General features: G+C 54.9%; 1 protein-coding gene across 2 annotated transcripts in view; it reads right to left on the reverse strand.

Moving 5' to 3' along the window:
• Window positions 1-281: 281 nt before the first annotated feature.
• Window positions 282-13,066, reverse strand: part of WWP2 (WW domain containing E3 ubiquitin protein ligase 2) — a 145,065-nt gene continuing 132,280 nt past the window's right edge. For both annotated transcript variants that reach the window (XM_079906852.1, XM_079906853.1), the window contains exons 12-24: window positions 11,654-11,735; window positions 10,904-11,032; window positions 10,124-10,199; window positions 9,770-9,841; window positions 9,452-9,540; window positions 7,415-7,574; window positions 6,041-6,174; window positions 5,631-5,771; window positions 4,825-4,945; window positions 4,383-4,487; window positions 2,858-2,954; window positions 2,594-2,666; window positions 282-2,114 (exon numbers count right to left, since the gene is read on the reverse strand). In XM_079906852.1, the coding sequence (XP_079762978.1) occupies window positions 2,015-2,114; window positions 2,594-2,666; window positions 2,858-2,954; window positions 4,383-4,487; window positions 4,825-4,945; window positions 5,631-5,771; window positions 6,041-6,174; window positions 7,415-7,574; window positions 9,452-9,540; window positions 9,770-9,841; window positions 10,124-10,199; window positions 10,904-11,032; window positions 11,654-11,735 (1,379 nt within the window). In that variant the 3' untranslated portion in view covers window positions 282-2,014. The remainder of the gene's footprint in view (window positions 2,115-2,593; window positions 2,667-2,857; window positions 2,955-4,382; window positions 4,488-4,824; window positions 4,946-5,630; window positions 5,772-6,040; window positions 6,175-7,414; window positions 7,575-9,451; window positions 9,541-9,769; window positions 9,842-10,123; window positions 10,200-10,903; window positions 11,033-11,653; window positions 11,736-13,066) is intronic.

Consider the following 13,066-nt stretch of genomic DNA (forward strand, 5'->3'; position numbering starts at 1 on the left):
CCTGCAGGCTCAGCTGTTGGCTCCACAGCAACTGCTCAAAGAAACCCAGGCCAAAAGGGTGCTGTGAGGCAACTGACCGAGGGCTGAAGCCTGTGATCCCCCGACGAGGACTCAGCCACCCACCAGAAGTGTGGCTGTCTTGGTTAATGACACACACAATTCTCAAAACCAGCAAGGTCATGGAATGTCCGCCCCTGTCTGGACCTAGAGGGTCTGTGGGGCCTAGAGGCCTTTTGTCTGGAGGACAATAATTTTGGACACATCCACGCCAACACCACCCACAGCTGCTGATTGTTTATTGCACAAGAAACTGGCAATACCAAGGCAAGGGGGTGGGCATTACAAAACAATCTGGTGACCAACTCAGAGCTACCAAAGGGCATTCCGTACAGACACCTCAGTTATATACACGTATGTACACACCCACACCACATGACAACACTCTGCACACGCATGAGCCTGAGGCTCCCAAACCCCGCAAGGCAGCTTGCACCCCAACCCCCAACATGGTGAGACACCGCAGGGAAGCACTGCCAACGATTCGAGGGAAGAAGAAAGGTTGGGCTGCAGTGAGCTGAGCCACCCGAATCAGCACACACCAGAGCCAACATAGGCCAGGGGGAAGGACGAGGACCTGGGAGCACGAGACTGTCCTCAGAAGACCACGTAGCCAGTATGAGGGCCTGCATGGGGGCCCAGCAACAATCACCACTCCAGCATCCTAGAGGAGAGTATTCGCCTGGAAGATCTCAACACACAGCGGGATGCCCACGGCAGAGGCTGGCAGGAGCTCCAGCAATCAAGTCAGACAGTGGGCAGCAGCTCAGGGCCCTTCTGCTGGCTTCCAAGAGCATCGTTTCCTCTGTGCAGGTAAAGCTGCACTTCTAGGCAGAGTGAACACACTCTACAGTAGCTGGGGTGCACTTCATTCTCAACCCGGACGCATGTGCCGCCTGGAGGTCCGGGGGCTTGGCAGGTCAGCCCCACGTGCCCCATCACCCCATCTAGCAAAGGGAGTTGTCTACTGGAGGCGGAGAGGTCGGGGTGCCACTCAGGACAACAACCCCCTTCCCTCTCTGTCAAGGGTCGGGGACAAGGCTGCTGGGAAGCTGAGCCGCCGGGTCAGGCCTGCCTGAGCTCGTAGAGCTGCTAAGCAGGTTCCTAAGGGGAGCAGCTGTTTGGGAAATTCTTGGGCCAACAGTGCTGGGTCCCTCAGGGTCCCAGCCATGCCTGGCGCACCAGCTCCTTGACAGGAAGTAGTGACAGCAGCATACCAACAACAGAGCACAAAGCAGCCCTACACACAAAATGTTTCAAGTGTATGTAAATGGGAAAAGAAAGTCTGAGAGGGTTTGCCATTTCCATCCGCAACACCCAAGCAGCTGGTACGACCCTTTATCTGCTGGAAAGAACCAACTGGCCAGCAATGAGTGGAGGGAGGGGCCATGCTGCTCAGCCTCTGCAGCTGGAGACGGCTAGCGAGGGACGAGCGGTGACCTTGATCTGGAGCTCCGCTCCCTCAGACCTTCATTTATACAGATCACTGGAAAAGTTCTATACAAAACAGAACCTCTTTTACTGACAAAGACCGTGGGCTTTGTTAGCCCGGAACACCTACCCCAAGTGGTCGGTCTCCTTCTCACCTAACAAGCCCATGAGGCCTAGGGCTGTGGCATGGCGCGCCCCACCTTGCACACTCACACACACCTAGGATTGGTCTCAGGGGAGAAGGAGGTGAGCTCTACAGACAGGGTCAGCCCTCCAGACTTTGCAATGGTTGATGGGGCCAAGAGTGACATGGGGGCTTTATTCCAGACTGCCACCAGTGGGTAGGAGGGTGGGGTGGGCAGGGCCTCTTGAGGTCAGGCTCTGCTGCCACCAGCCTGATGACAGTGTGGTCCTAAGCAGGGCCACCATCCACAGGGGCCTCCCGGGCTGTGCGGCCAGCAGCTTCTCGGGCAGGCAGGACTCAAGACTACATATGTGCTGGGGGTGTGGGAAGGGGCAGCCTGAGTTACTCCTGTCCAAAGCCCTCGGTCTCCTCGACAGCATACAGCAGCTTCTCCTTCAGCTGTTCATAGCTCTTGTATGGTGGCAGATCCAGCCGGTTGAAACTGTTGAGAAAGGAGAGCAGGGCAGTCAGCACAGGGAGGTCAGAGCTCTAACAGCCACAGGGTGGGGTCAAAAGAGTTCCCAGACTGTGGCTCGACCACAATGCCAGCCAGCCAGACGCCAGAACAGGGTCCCTGAAGGCTGTGCTGTGTCCCTGGACCATGAAGGGGTCAGAGGAGGCAGGGCTGCAAGGGAAATGGGGAACCACAGGCAGGGGGGACTCAGGACAGCAGCTCTTTGCTGACTGGAATAGCAGTGTTTCAGTATTTCATATCCGGTACTGCCGTCAGGGCACATAACTGCTGTCACAATTCCCAAAAGATCAGAGGCCCAGGCCCAGAAGCCCCTCCTCCCCAAACCCCAGAACTACACACAAGTTGCCCGGGTCAAGGCCCCGAAGCCACCTTGCCCACAGGGCTGCCCTCAGTGGCTCATCGGGTCTCAGGTTCTGGCCACCTCCCACCAAAACCAGCACACTCACCAGGTGTGGCTTCTGGGCAGCCAGGTTTCCTTGCCAACCTTGTCAATGCAAAACTTCTGTGGTCCATTGCTACCTGTTACCCAAAGAAAAACATATTGGATATAACAGAATGGTCCCTTCCTAAGGCAGGACCCTCCGACTCCACCACAGATGGTTCAGCCCCCTTCCCCTGACTTGCTTCCAGGGAAGACACTAGGTTCTGCTCCTGCTTTGAGCTGTCCTCCCCTCCACCCAAGGGTGCGAGCAGGGCAAGTGAAGACATACCAATGAGTTCGGTGAATCCCCCAACAGGCAGGCGGCAGGTCCCAGTGACAAACTGCAGCAGCCGGATTCTCTTCTCATTGTCCATCTCCTTCACCACCTGGAACCCCGCAAGCCAAGGCAGAGTCAGGGCCCCCATGGCCCAGCACTTTGCCCTGACATGTAACTCTCCAGTCAGCCAGGGCGCCTCTTTAGGGCTGAGAACATGGAGCCCAGGCTGGGTGGGAAGGTGACAGCCAGTACCTGGAAAACCCCAAAGCTGCTCTAAGAGGCTGTGCTCATAGACCATTCCCACCAATCTATGTGACATCTCTTGGTCTCAGGGACACCCCAGGCCAGGTAGTCTCCTTTCCATGCAAGTTCCACTTCTAAAAACACACTAAGGGTCTTCCCTGGTGGCTCAGTGGTTAAGAATCCGCCTGCCAATGCAGGGGACACGGGTGCGAGCCCTGGTCCGGGAGGATGCCACATGCCATGGAGCAGCTAAGCCCGTGTGCCACAACTACTGAGTCCACACACCGTAACTCTGAAGCCCGCGCGCCTAGAGCCCGTGCTCCACAACAAGAGAAGCCCGCACACCACAACAAAGAGTAGCCCCCACTCACTGCAACTAGCGAAAAGTCTGCACGCAGCAACAAAGACCCAATGCACCCAAAAAAATAATTAATTAATTTAAAAAAAATGCTAAGGATGAGACTGACTGCTTAATAGGTATGAGGTTTGTTTCTTTTTTTGTTTTTTTTTGGCTGTACTGCATGGCTTGTGGGATCTTAGTTCCCCAACCAGGGATTGAACCAGAGCCCTCATCTGGGCCCTCGGCAGTGAGAGCTCGGAGTCCTAACCACTGGACTGCCAGGGAATTCCCTGTATGAGGTTTCTTTTTAAGGGAGATGAAATGTGCTGGAATTTGATAGTGGTGATGGTTCCACAACGTTGTCAAAAGCCACTGTAAAAGCCACTGAACTGTATACCTTAAAATGCTTAAATTAACATGGTGAAGTTTTATGGTATGTGAATTTTACCTCCATAGAAAACCTATATACGCTCATTCTTTTTTATGTATGCTATACTTCAAAAGGACAACAACGACAAGATCCACTCATATAAAGGAATCGATTCACTGTATCCAGGACATCAAGCTCTTTCAGTTTCTCTGGAGCAAGCCCAGGCTTTCCCACCCCACCTGGCTGGAAGGAGACCACGCGACCCATGAGAGCTCTCCCTCCTGCCTAAACCACCCCCCGTCCACACACACACACACCAGCACTGGGAGCTGGCCCACCGCTGACACCTCCTGTCAAATGCAGTGGCCACGACCCAGCTGCAACAGCTCCTTTTGTCCCAAGGTTGGGTTTTTCATCTCCTTTTGCAAGTTGGGGGAGGTGAGGAGAGTGTCAAAGACGAGGGAGGTGATAACACAAGCGTCCTCAAGCTTGGGGTCGAATCAGGTCTCGCTTTCTGTGGGGACGGCTCAAACATCCCTGCCCAGACCCTCACCCTGACTGCAGGGACCAGACCCAGTACCCACCTGCCAGAACCACTGGATCTGCTTGCTGTTCTTGGTATAGTGCCGGTAGATAGTGTTCTTCTGCCAGTCGCTCATGTCTATCTCCTGCATGCCGCACAGCATCAGCTGCGGTGGACAGAGAGGGTGTCAGGCACCCGGCGCCAGCCCGTTCCCCATGGTGCGCCGTGCCTCATCCACCCCCTGGCAGATGAAAGCATCCCACACATCTTCAACTATTTCTGCGGGCAGTTTTAATAGTATGGGTAACACGTGGACCCCCTGCAGACAAGGGCCCAGGTGAGGGCAGGTGCGAGACCCAAGTCCATGTTATTCGCCCGCTGCCACCGTCCTGGGAGAGCGCAGGGCTTTACTGGTGAGTCGCTGTGGGTGCGCGGCGAGGCTATCAAAGGGCAGGGCAGCCCCAGGGGCAGGGGTTCAGGGTCCCAACAACCTCAGCCCTCACCTCCAGCTCTTTCTCGTCAAAGTAGCGCAACCACTCCAGGGGGGCCACCTCGTTGAAGCCATCCAGGAAGGCCTTGGTCTGCTCTTCCACGCCTCGGGTGAAACGCCAGTCAGTCAGCAGCCTGAAACCAAGACCGGCCGTCGGAGGAGCCCAAGATGCACTGCCTAGGAGGCCACCGCCAGGGCCTGCCAGGGGGCTGCTATCGGCAGCTGAGAGTTGACCTCGGGCAGGCGGGACTCCCAGGCTGCGGCCGGCCCCAAGAGCACGGCCTTTAAAACCTCAGAGTAACCCGGCAACACTTGAATCTTCGAAATCCTTCTGCTCCTCTCACCACTGCTGACTGAACCTCAGACGAGTGGAGGTTAAAAGACGAGACCAAGGGACCTGAAGAAATGGGCACATTCATGCACAACCTCACGTGCGAGAGTGGGTTTAAGCGGGCAGGACGCAGACACCCTGTGAGTTAGGAGGAAGAAGGGGGATGCGCCGAAGCTTTATGCCTCTTCAAAGAAATTCAGCGGTCTTGAAGTCTACCACTCGGGAACAAAGGGCACCCGGGAGCTGGCACACAGGGCCTCGGGCTCTGGCTGCCCCGGCTCTGCTCAGCACGTGGCTGGCCATGGCAGCCATCTGAGGTCAAGGCAAAGTGAGAGGTTCTTTCCATCCCTCGTGACCCAGGGGCCACGCGTGGGGGCCTGGCTGAAGAGGGTGCCCCGGGATAAGAGCGGGAGACCCTTTCTCTGCAGCCAGCTGTGTCTCTGCTCCCCTTTATCCAGGCCCCTGGCTCCCCAGTGCTTGAAACTCACATGATGTACTCTTCCTTGTTCTCCTCTGTCACTCGGATGCTCTCACCACCTTCCTTCAGCTCATGGGTTGTCACCTTGCCCAGGATCTCCATGTCCTGGATGAAGTACAGCTCTAAGCCGCACTCTTCCAGATTGTTCTCTCTGGGGGCACGAGAGACCAAGAGGGAAGATGTCTGTCTTAGAAGGGTCTTCCCTCCCTCCTGCTGCATCACTCACTTTTAGTGCCCGTGGGACGCGAGGACTCACAGGTGGCCTAGAACCCAGAAAGGCGTCACGGGACATCTCCCTGATGCAAGGAGAGAATTCCAGAGCTGCCCTGCAGGGGGACCTAGAAGCTGTGCATCCACCCGCACTATGACCCACCCTGAGACTCCCTCTTCTCCCAGCACAGGGCGATGGAGGGGACCCACTTGATCCAGATGATAGATTTGTAGAATTCGGGGTCGATGGATTCCAGGTCTTTCAGGGTTGGTCTCTTGTTTAGCATCCGCTTGTAGAAAGGGAGGGTGAAGCCTGTATCGATGAACTTTCCATGGTACAGAGCCTGAGGAAGGAAGAGACATGGCAGAGAGATCTGGTTTTCCTAGGATGCCCCATATCAGCTACTGCCCAGCTACTGCAACCTGCCCTCCTGAGCATCCGGCCGCCCCAGGGGCCTGAAGGCAAAGTCTGCAGCACTCTTGGTCCCACCTGCAAACCTCGGCGATGAGCAGAGCTGGCCGCTCAGGAACTCACCTCTGGCCCACTGCCTGCCTGCCGGCTCCCTGCTCTAGCAGAGATCTGCCCCCAGGCGTACAGAGACGACTCATTCAGCACAGCTCCAGGTGGTGGCCCTGACTCACTGCTGCTCTGAGCTGGGCAGCGGAGGAAGCCAAAAATAATGCAGACGCGGCTGCTGGCGGGCCAGTGGTGAGTAATAGTCTAGGGTTTTACTGGTCTGTCCTGTCCGCTGCAGGGCCAGGCGGGTCTCTAGACCGGGGAAGAATGTGCCCACTTCCTGAGCCCAGCACCTTGGCCAAGAACTTCCAGACAAAGGGAAGGGACATATTTAGTCATGGGCTCTTGGGTCCTCCTGAGAGGGAAGCGGGGCAGACACTCACTCGGGAAGTCAGGGGAAGAAGTGAAGGAAAGCTAGCAGTGAAACCTCTCAAACTACCAAATGCGGCAGCGGGACCGTGGCCCTCACGGGCTCCCGTCTCCATCCTGGTTCTTGATGCTCGTGAGACACTCAACAGGACACTCAACAATATTCACACTGTGCTCCTATTTCTACATAAATACAAATACCTAACTCCCCCTTCCCTACTTTGCCCTCCTCCTGACAGATGCCTCCTACATCTTGCACCAACCGGTCTACTAGGGTTCTATTCTCAGCTAGTGTAGATTCCAAATCCCCTTCCAGAAGGCCTGAGTCTCAGTCGGACATTCCCAAACGCTGCCACCCAGCTTGTGGCAACACCCAGAGACAGGCAGCAGGTGGGCTGTGCCCGTCATGCCCCACCCCCAACAGGGCAAGCGCTGAATGTTAAGTGAAGACTTTGATCCAGGGACCCTGGGCTTTCGCTTGACAAATCCTACACAAGTCAACACGAAAACCTTCTCAGCACCCTGGGGTGGCCACTGAGAGAGCTCTGAACTATTTCCAGAACTCTCGCTAGCTTTTTGCATCTTTAGTGAGTAGTTCTGTAAAAGGACGAGGGTGGGGCTCAGAGAGGGGGGCGTCAGGCTGCAGCGGCTGCTGGTGGTGTATAGGGTCGCCGCCCTCCCTGGAAGGCGAATCTTACCATGGCAATGAATCTGCCAATAAAGCGGAAGTAGGTGAGGTGGTCGGGGTTGATGGAGGAGGCGGGGTTGATCTGCAGGCAGTAATTGTTCTTCCCGGCGTATTCAAATAAACAGTACATGGGGTTGAGCACCTCGTGGGACAGGAGGAAAAACCACTCTCTGTGGGAGAAGAGAAAAACGGAACTAATGGATCCCTCCCTGCACACCTGTTGTGGAGGTGCGACTCTCCTGTGCTGTCCTGTTTCACCTAGTCTGGAGACATGCGTCCTGGGGAGGCAGCCCCACTGGGATCAGCACCTGGGCTAACCTCTGTGAACAGCTGGTCAGTGAATGGGGCAGGGTCAGACCTAGTGTGAACCAGAACAACTGCACTTGACGATGATGCTCAGGAAAACCTGCGTGCCAGCATGTTGGCTCCAGGTGCTGCATTCCAGGACTTTCCATCTGTTATCCAGAGCGCCTAATGGCAAAGGAGCTCCTTGCACCCTGAGCCACTATGCACAGTTGTGTAGGCTGTGCACTGCACAACGACACGATGTTACAGTATCATAGATTTGTACATTTATCACAACAATTTTCCTGCGAATAGCAGTCAATCTGCCTTTTTTCTGATAAAGCCAGTATATCTCGGCCATATTCCAACACAGAAGTGTCTTGACAAAGGGCATCTTTTTCTAAATCTTGCAAAGGTGCTATTTGAACAGCAGCCACGCTGCTTCCACCCTACCTGAGTAGGCAGCATAATGTGAATACAAGGTAATACGTTCCTAACTCCTTCTGCATGAAAACTCTGTAACCAATGCAGTGTCTACATTTCACTCCCCCCAGCTACCACGCAGGTATCTCACTGCCCTTGTACTCTGCCATCCCCTCACCCCAGACCCCATCAACCGCACCCTTCCCCATATGTCCACGCATTCATCTGAACCAATGCCCATGCCTTCGCATCTCTTTGCTCCCTAGGTACAAGCCTCAAGCCAGAATTCAGAGTCCTCTGGGGCTTGAGCTAAACCAGCAGGGGGACGTCCCAAGGGGGCCAGTCCCTGGCTGCTGGGCTGTTTGTGGCCAGGCAGACGAGGAGTCCTTCGATGCAGAGGGTGCCCCGGTATCCTGTCCGTGGTTCTACCCTGTGGTAGAACAGCATGACGTAACCTACCATAGGGTAAAACCACTGGCAGGACACAGAGAGACAGACACACACGGGGCGGGAGCCACACCACCAAGCAGAGCCTAGAGAGGAGGTCACCACGGTCACCACGGAAAAAAGAGCAATCGATCCGTGGGTGCCAACACAGAGGGCAACGCCACCAGCACACAGAGGACCAGAAGCAAGTTAACCCAACACCAAGTGAGAAGACGTCCCCACACCATGAGAGGTCCGCAAGCTGAGCAGTCACCGCAGGCCAAGATGCTCCTTCTCTCTGCCGGGGCCCTGTGCCCCATCGTCCAAGGCAACATGTTGCCAGTCTGTTAACTTTTGTAGGTGGGCTGGGGTAAGGGCAAGACAATGCTTTGAGCTCTTTTTAGGGTTATATTAGCTATTTTAATTTATTGACCCTGTGCACATGACACGCAGCTGAGTACTGATCGATGCCCTTTGGATTGTGACACAGCTTATTCATGCCAGGTATACACCAAGACAGCCGACTTAACACGCCCCGGCTGCCTCAAGACGAAGTGAAGCCCAGGGTCGATTCTACTGGACAACCACTTAACACCGATATTTAGCTACTGACACTGGTGTAGCCGGAAATAATGACAGGTTTGTTGGTAAAGAGCCATTGTCCCGAGCCCCTCCCCCAGAAGGCCCCTAGCCTCCCCATGACCCAAAAACTAAAGGATTAATACCTAGCCCAGCAGGGGACCCCCAGACCCAGCTCCAGCGCCCCTTCGGACTGGCCACACCCCTGCCCACTCCTGAAGATGCAGGAGAGATCTGGCAACACTCTGAGCAAGAAGCAGACAGCTTTCTGGGCGTGGGCCCTGTAGCCTGGGGAAGCGGGGTGCAGCGCAGCCTTCCGGGGCTCCCAACTCACCTGGCAATGCCTCCATAGTCCAGGCCCTCCTCGCCGCGCATGATGATGTAGAGCCGGCGGCGCAGGTCGTAGGGCTTCATGTTCATGATCTGGGGAGACAGAAGATCGTGGCCAGCCTGCCACTCTCCCTTCCATGGCAGGCTGGGGGGTGGGGGACAGGGGACTCCCAGGCCTGCTCTGTGGCAGATACCGGTCACCAAGGCCCACGCCTTGAGAACTCTACCATGTGGGCTTAACAGGCTACATGATAGAAGACAGGGTAGCGGGAGGGGACCTCCTGTCTGCCCCTGGTCTTAGACACGGTGGTTATTCTCTAACCTGTTGGAAAGAATCCTCAAAAAGTGTCTGCCTGGAAACGCTGATCTTCACATGGCTGGGGAGAGCATTTGACTGATAAGAAAAGGAAAAAACAAACCTCAAATTGGGGTCTTGGTGGTAACTATTCAGTCTGGTCACCTGTCTGTCTGAACAGGCTTCCCCATCCCCCTGGGCTTGGGGAGAGAACTTGGCTGGCTTCCTAGAGATAACGTCACAAAACTGCTCGAGGTGAGACAAGTGACCTGCTCCCACCTAAGACACAGGCATTCCAACGCCTGCTGCTGGGCTAGAAAATTGTGCTGAAATAACTCTACAACCCCAATCTCCAGGGGAGGTCCCAGTACCAGAACTCACATGGCAGAGGAAACGGAACTGGTGATACTTCCACCGAAAACTTCGGTCATAGGCACCAGGGGAACCTTGCTTCGTCCTGGGAAGAGCAAAGATGTTCTGGAATCCATGTGATTTCTCAAAAATTAGCAACGCATCTTGTTAGTCCTAAGGAAAGCTGATGCTATGTTAAAGACGAGTAAAGTAAGGTGTAAAAGAAAGAAAGTGACTGCCATTAAGACCTTCTGAAGATTTGAAGATTAAAAAGAAAAATTAGAAATAAAGCCAGAGGGACTTCCGTCGTGGCGCAGTGGTTAAGAATCCGCCTGCCAAGGCAGGGGACACGGGTTCGAGCTCTGGTCCAGGAAGATCCCACATGCCACAGAGCAACTAAGCCCGTGCGCCACAACTACTGAGCCTGCGCTCCAGAGCCTGCAAGCCACAACTACTGAGCCCACGTGCCACAACTACTGAAGCCTGTGCACCTAGAGCCCGTGCTCCACAACAGAGTAGCCCCCGCTCGCCGCAACTAGAGAAAGCCCGCGTGCAGCAATGAAGACCCAACGCAGCCATAAATAAATAAATAAATAAATTTATTTTTAAAAAAGAAAGCCAGACCTCTTGCTTTTAGAGAAAGACCACCAGTGTTATTCTGAGTAAATAGAGTAGCCCCTTCTCTCCACATCCCCACTAGTGTGACACCAAAACTGGCCACTAGAGGGCAGTAAGAGCAGCTATACCAGGCCTGTGCTAAGAGTGATGTCGCCTGTGCTAAGAGTGATGTCACCTGTGCAAAGTCCTTACCCAGACTCAAACCCTGGGCGAGGATCCTTAAAGGTGGTGGTGCGGGTATTGTGGTCCACGAAGTAACGCACCCCCTCGCTGGTGTACTTCATCTCCCACCCTGGGGGCAGAGCTGGTTCCTGGATCATCCTGGAAACATGGGAAGAGAGTGGTTAAGGGCTGGCCTCACCTTCTGGGCCTCCATGCTAAGGAGGCTGGGGTCCCTGAAGTGCTGCTTTCTCTCTGTTTTTACCCAGGCCCTGCACAGCCCTTGAGGGTGGGCCTTGAGGAAATGTGCTTGGCAATACCCAAGTCCTGAGGATGGTTCTGCAGCAGAGAGAGGTCATCTACTGTCCTACTGTGGCAAAGAACCAGCCCTGGGTGGATGGCCATGGCCTGAGCAGGCACCAGCAATCACAAGGCACCCAGTACTCCATCCCAGACTAGCTTCTGGGGGGTGGGGCGTTGACAGTGTTGGGGCAGGGCTCTCAACCCTTCTGAAATCACATGATCGGCATCCTGCACAACTGGCACAGAGACCAGCAGCACCTGCCAGCCAGGCCACTCTGTATCCATGAGGAAGGCCAACTTAAGGAGCCACTTTCAAGCTCTCACTGGGCCAACATCATATCATGAGGGTCTCAGGGCACCTGTGTGTGGCCAAAGTTCCCAGAACATCGTCCGTGGAGGACAAATGCAGTCCAAGGCCACCGGGCCAGTACTGGAGGCGCACAGGGCCCAGCCCAGACCCCTCCCGGCCTGAGTCCTTACCCCTGGGTCCGAGGGTCCTCCCACTGGGTAGTGCGTGTGTTATGGTTCACGTAATACACCCGTCCGTTGTCCTGTCTCTTCTCTGTCAGGGGAGAAGAAGGAAAAGCGGACTCTCAGATTGAGACGTCTTGAGCCCATGTCCTCTCCCCTCTGGCTCCCACCTCCTGGGTGCTGGGTCTGAATTTCTACCCCTGTTCCTAACCTGTTAGAGAAGTTTAACCAGCGCGAGCCTGGTTCACTCACATCTGTCACTGGCAAAGAGGACAAAGAGAATCTTTCCCTATTGGGGAGTAGGGGAGGGATATACACATTTTCAACTCCAGATCAAACACCATCTTCGGTTGGTTGATTTGCTGGAGGCAAGGGGGCGGTGTGGCAACACGGAGGGGAGAACATGGAGAGGGGGCAGCCCAGCTGAAACCAGAGGCATAATTGCATCCAGCTGTGTGCAAAGTGGAGGCACAGTCCAGCCTCCCCAGGATCCTGGCCCCCACCCCCGTCCATCACGGCTGCTCTCTGGTTCTGCAGCCCCTCCATCCACTGGATGCCGCCGACCCAGGTGCCCCTGTCCCACAGGCAGGGTCACTGTGGGGTGGCTGCATTTTCCTTCATCCCTCTCTGATCAGCGCTCTGCACCACAGGGCCTATGTACCCCCCTGCTTAAAGGCAAAGTTTTGTTCTCAAACTCCTACATCGCAGCAAAACCTCTATGTTGCACACATGCCAAGAGACCCCTGGGGTTGTGGGCACTTACAGTGCCATCCTGGTCTTACACCTAAGTGTGTGCTTTGAGATGGGGCCGTGTTTGGGGAGCTCAGACATACTTTCTATTCTCTGGACAGCACTGATCCTGCTGCCCTTTTACTGGTGTACTAACAATGGCGCTGAGTTGTTTGAGGGAGAAACTCTGGGCTCCAGGGGCAAACTCAACTCCAGCTGGTGATTCTGGTCTTTAAGAGGGATTGAAAGGGGCGCCCATCAGCTCCAGGTGGATGGCAGGCAAGACTGGAGCAAGACTCCGAAACCAAGAGCGTCACCTTTCCCAGCTCAAAGTTCCTGGGCTTTCAAACCTGTTTCTGTCCTGAAAACAAACAATGCTCATGGCCCTCCCTCTTTTACGATGACAGGGAGAAATTAAAGAAATAAAAATCATCAGTTCCAGAAGCTACAGGGAAACCAAAAGCTGAAATAGATGCAGAACTAGGGAGCCCAGCCCCCTCCCCTTGAGTAGCAGGCTGCAATGTTCACAGTATCAACCCATGGTCCTGGTCTCTGTCTGACTTACCTGGTATCCACTACTTGATGGAAATTTCAAAAACAAGAGACTTGAAAGAAAGAAAAGAAGGCGACTGGGATTGCTACAGAGCTACCATCACCTCAGAACAGCCTGTGGGACCGTCCCACAGAAGACCG

The sequence above is a fragment of the Stenella coeruleoalba genome, assembly GCF_951394435.1.
Source record: "Stenella coeruleoalba genome assembly, chromosome: 20".
NCBI classification, from domain to species: domain Eukaryota; kingdom Metazoa; phylum Chordata; class Mammalia; order Artiodactyla; family Delphinidae; genus Stenella; species Stenella coeruleoalba.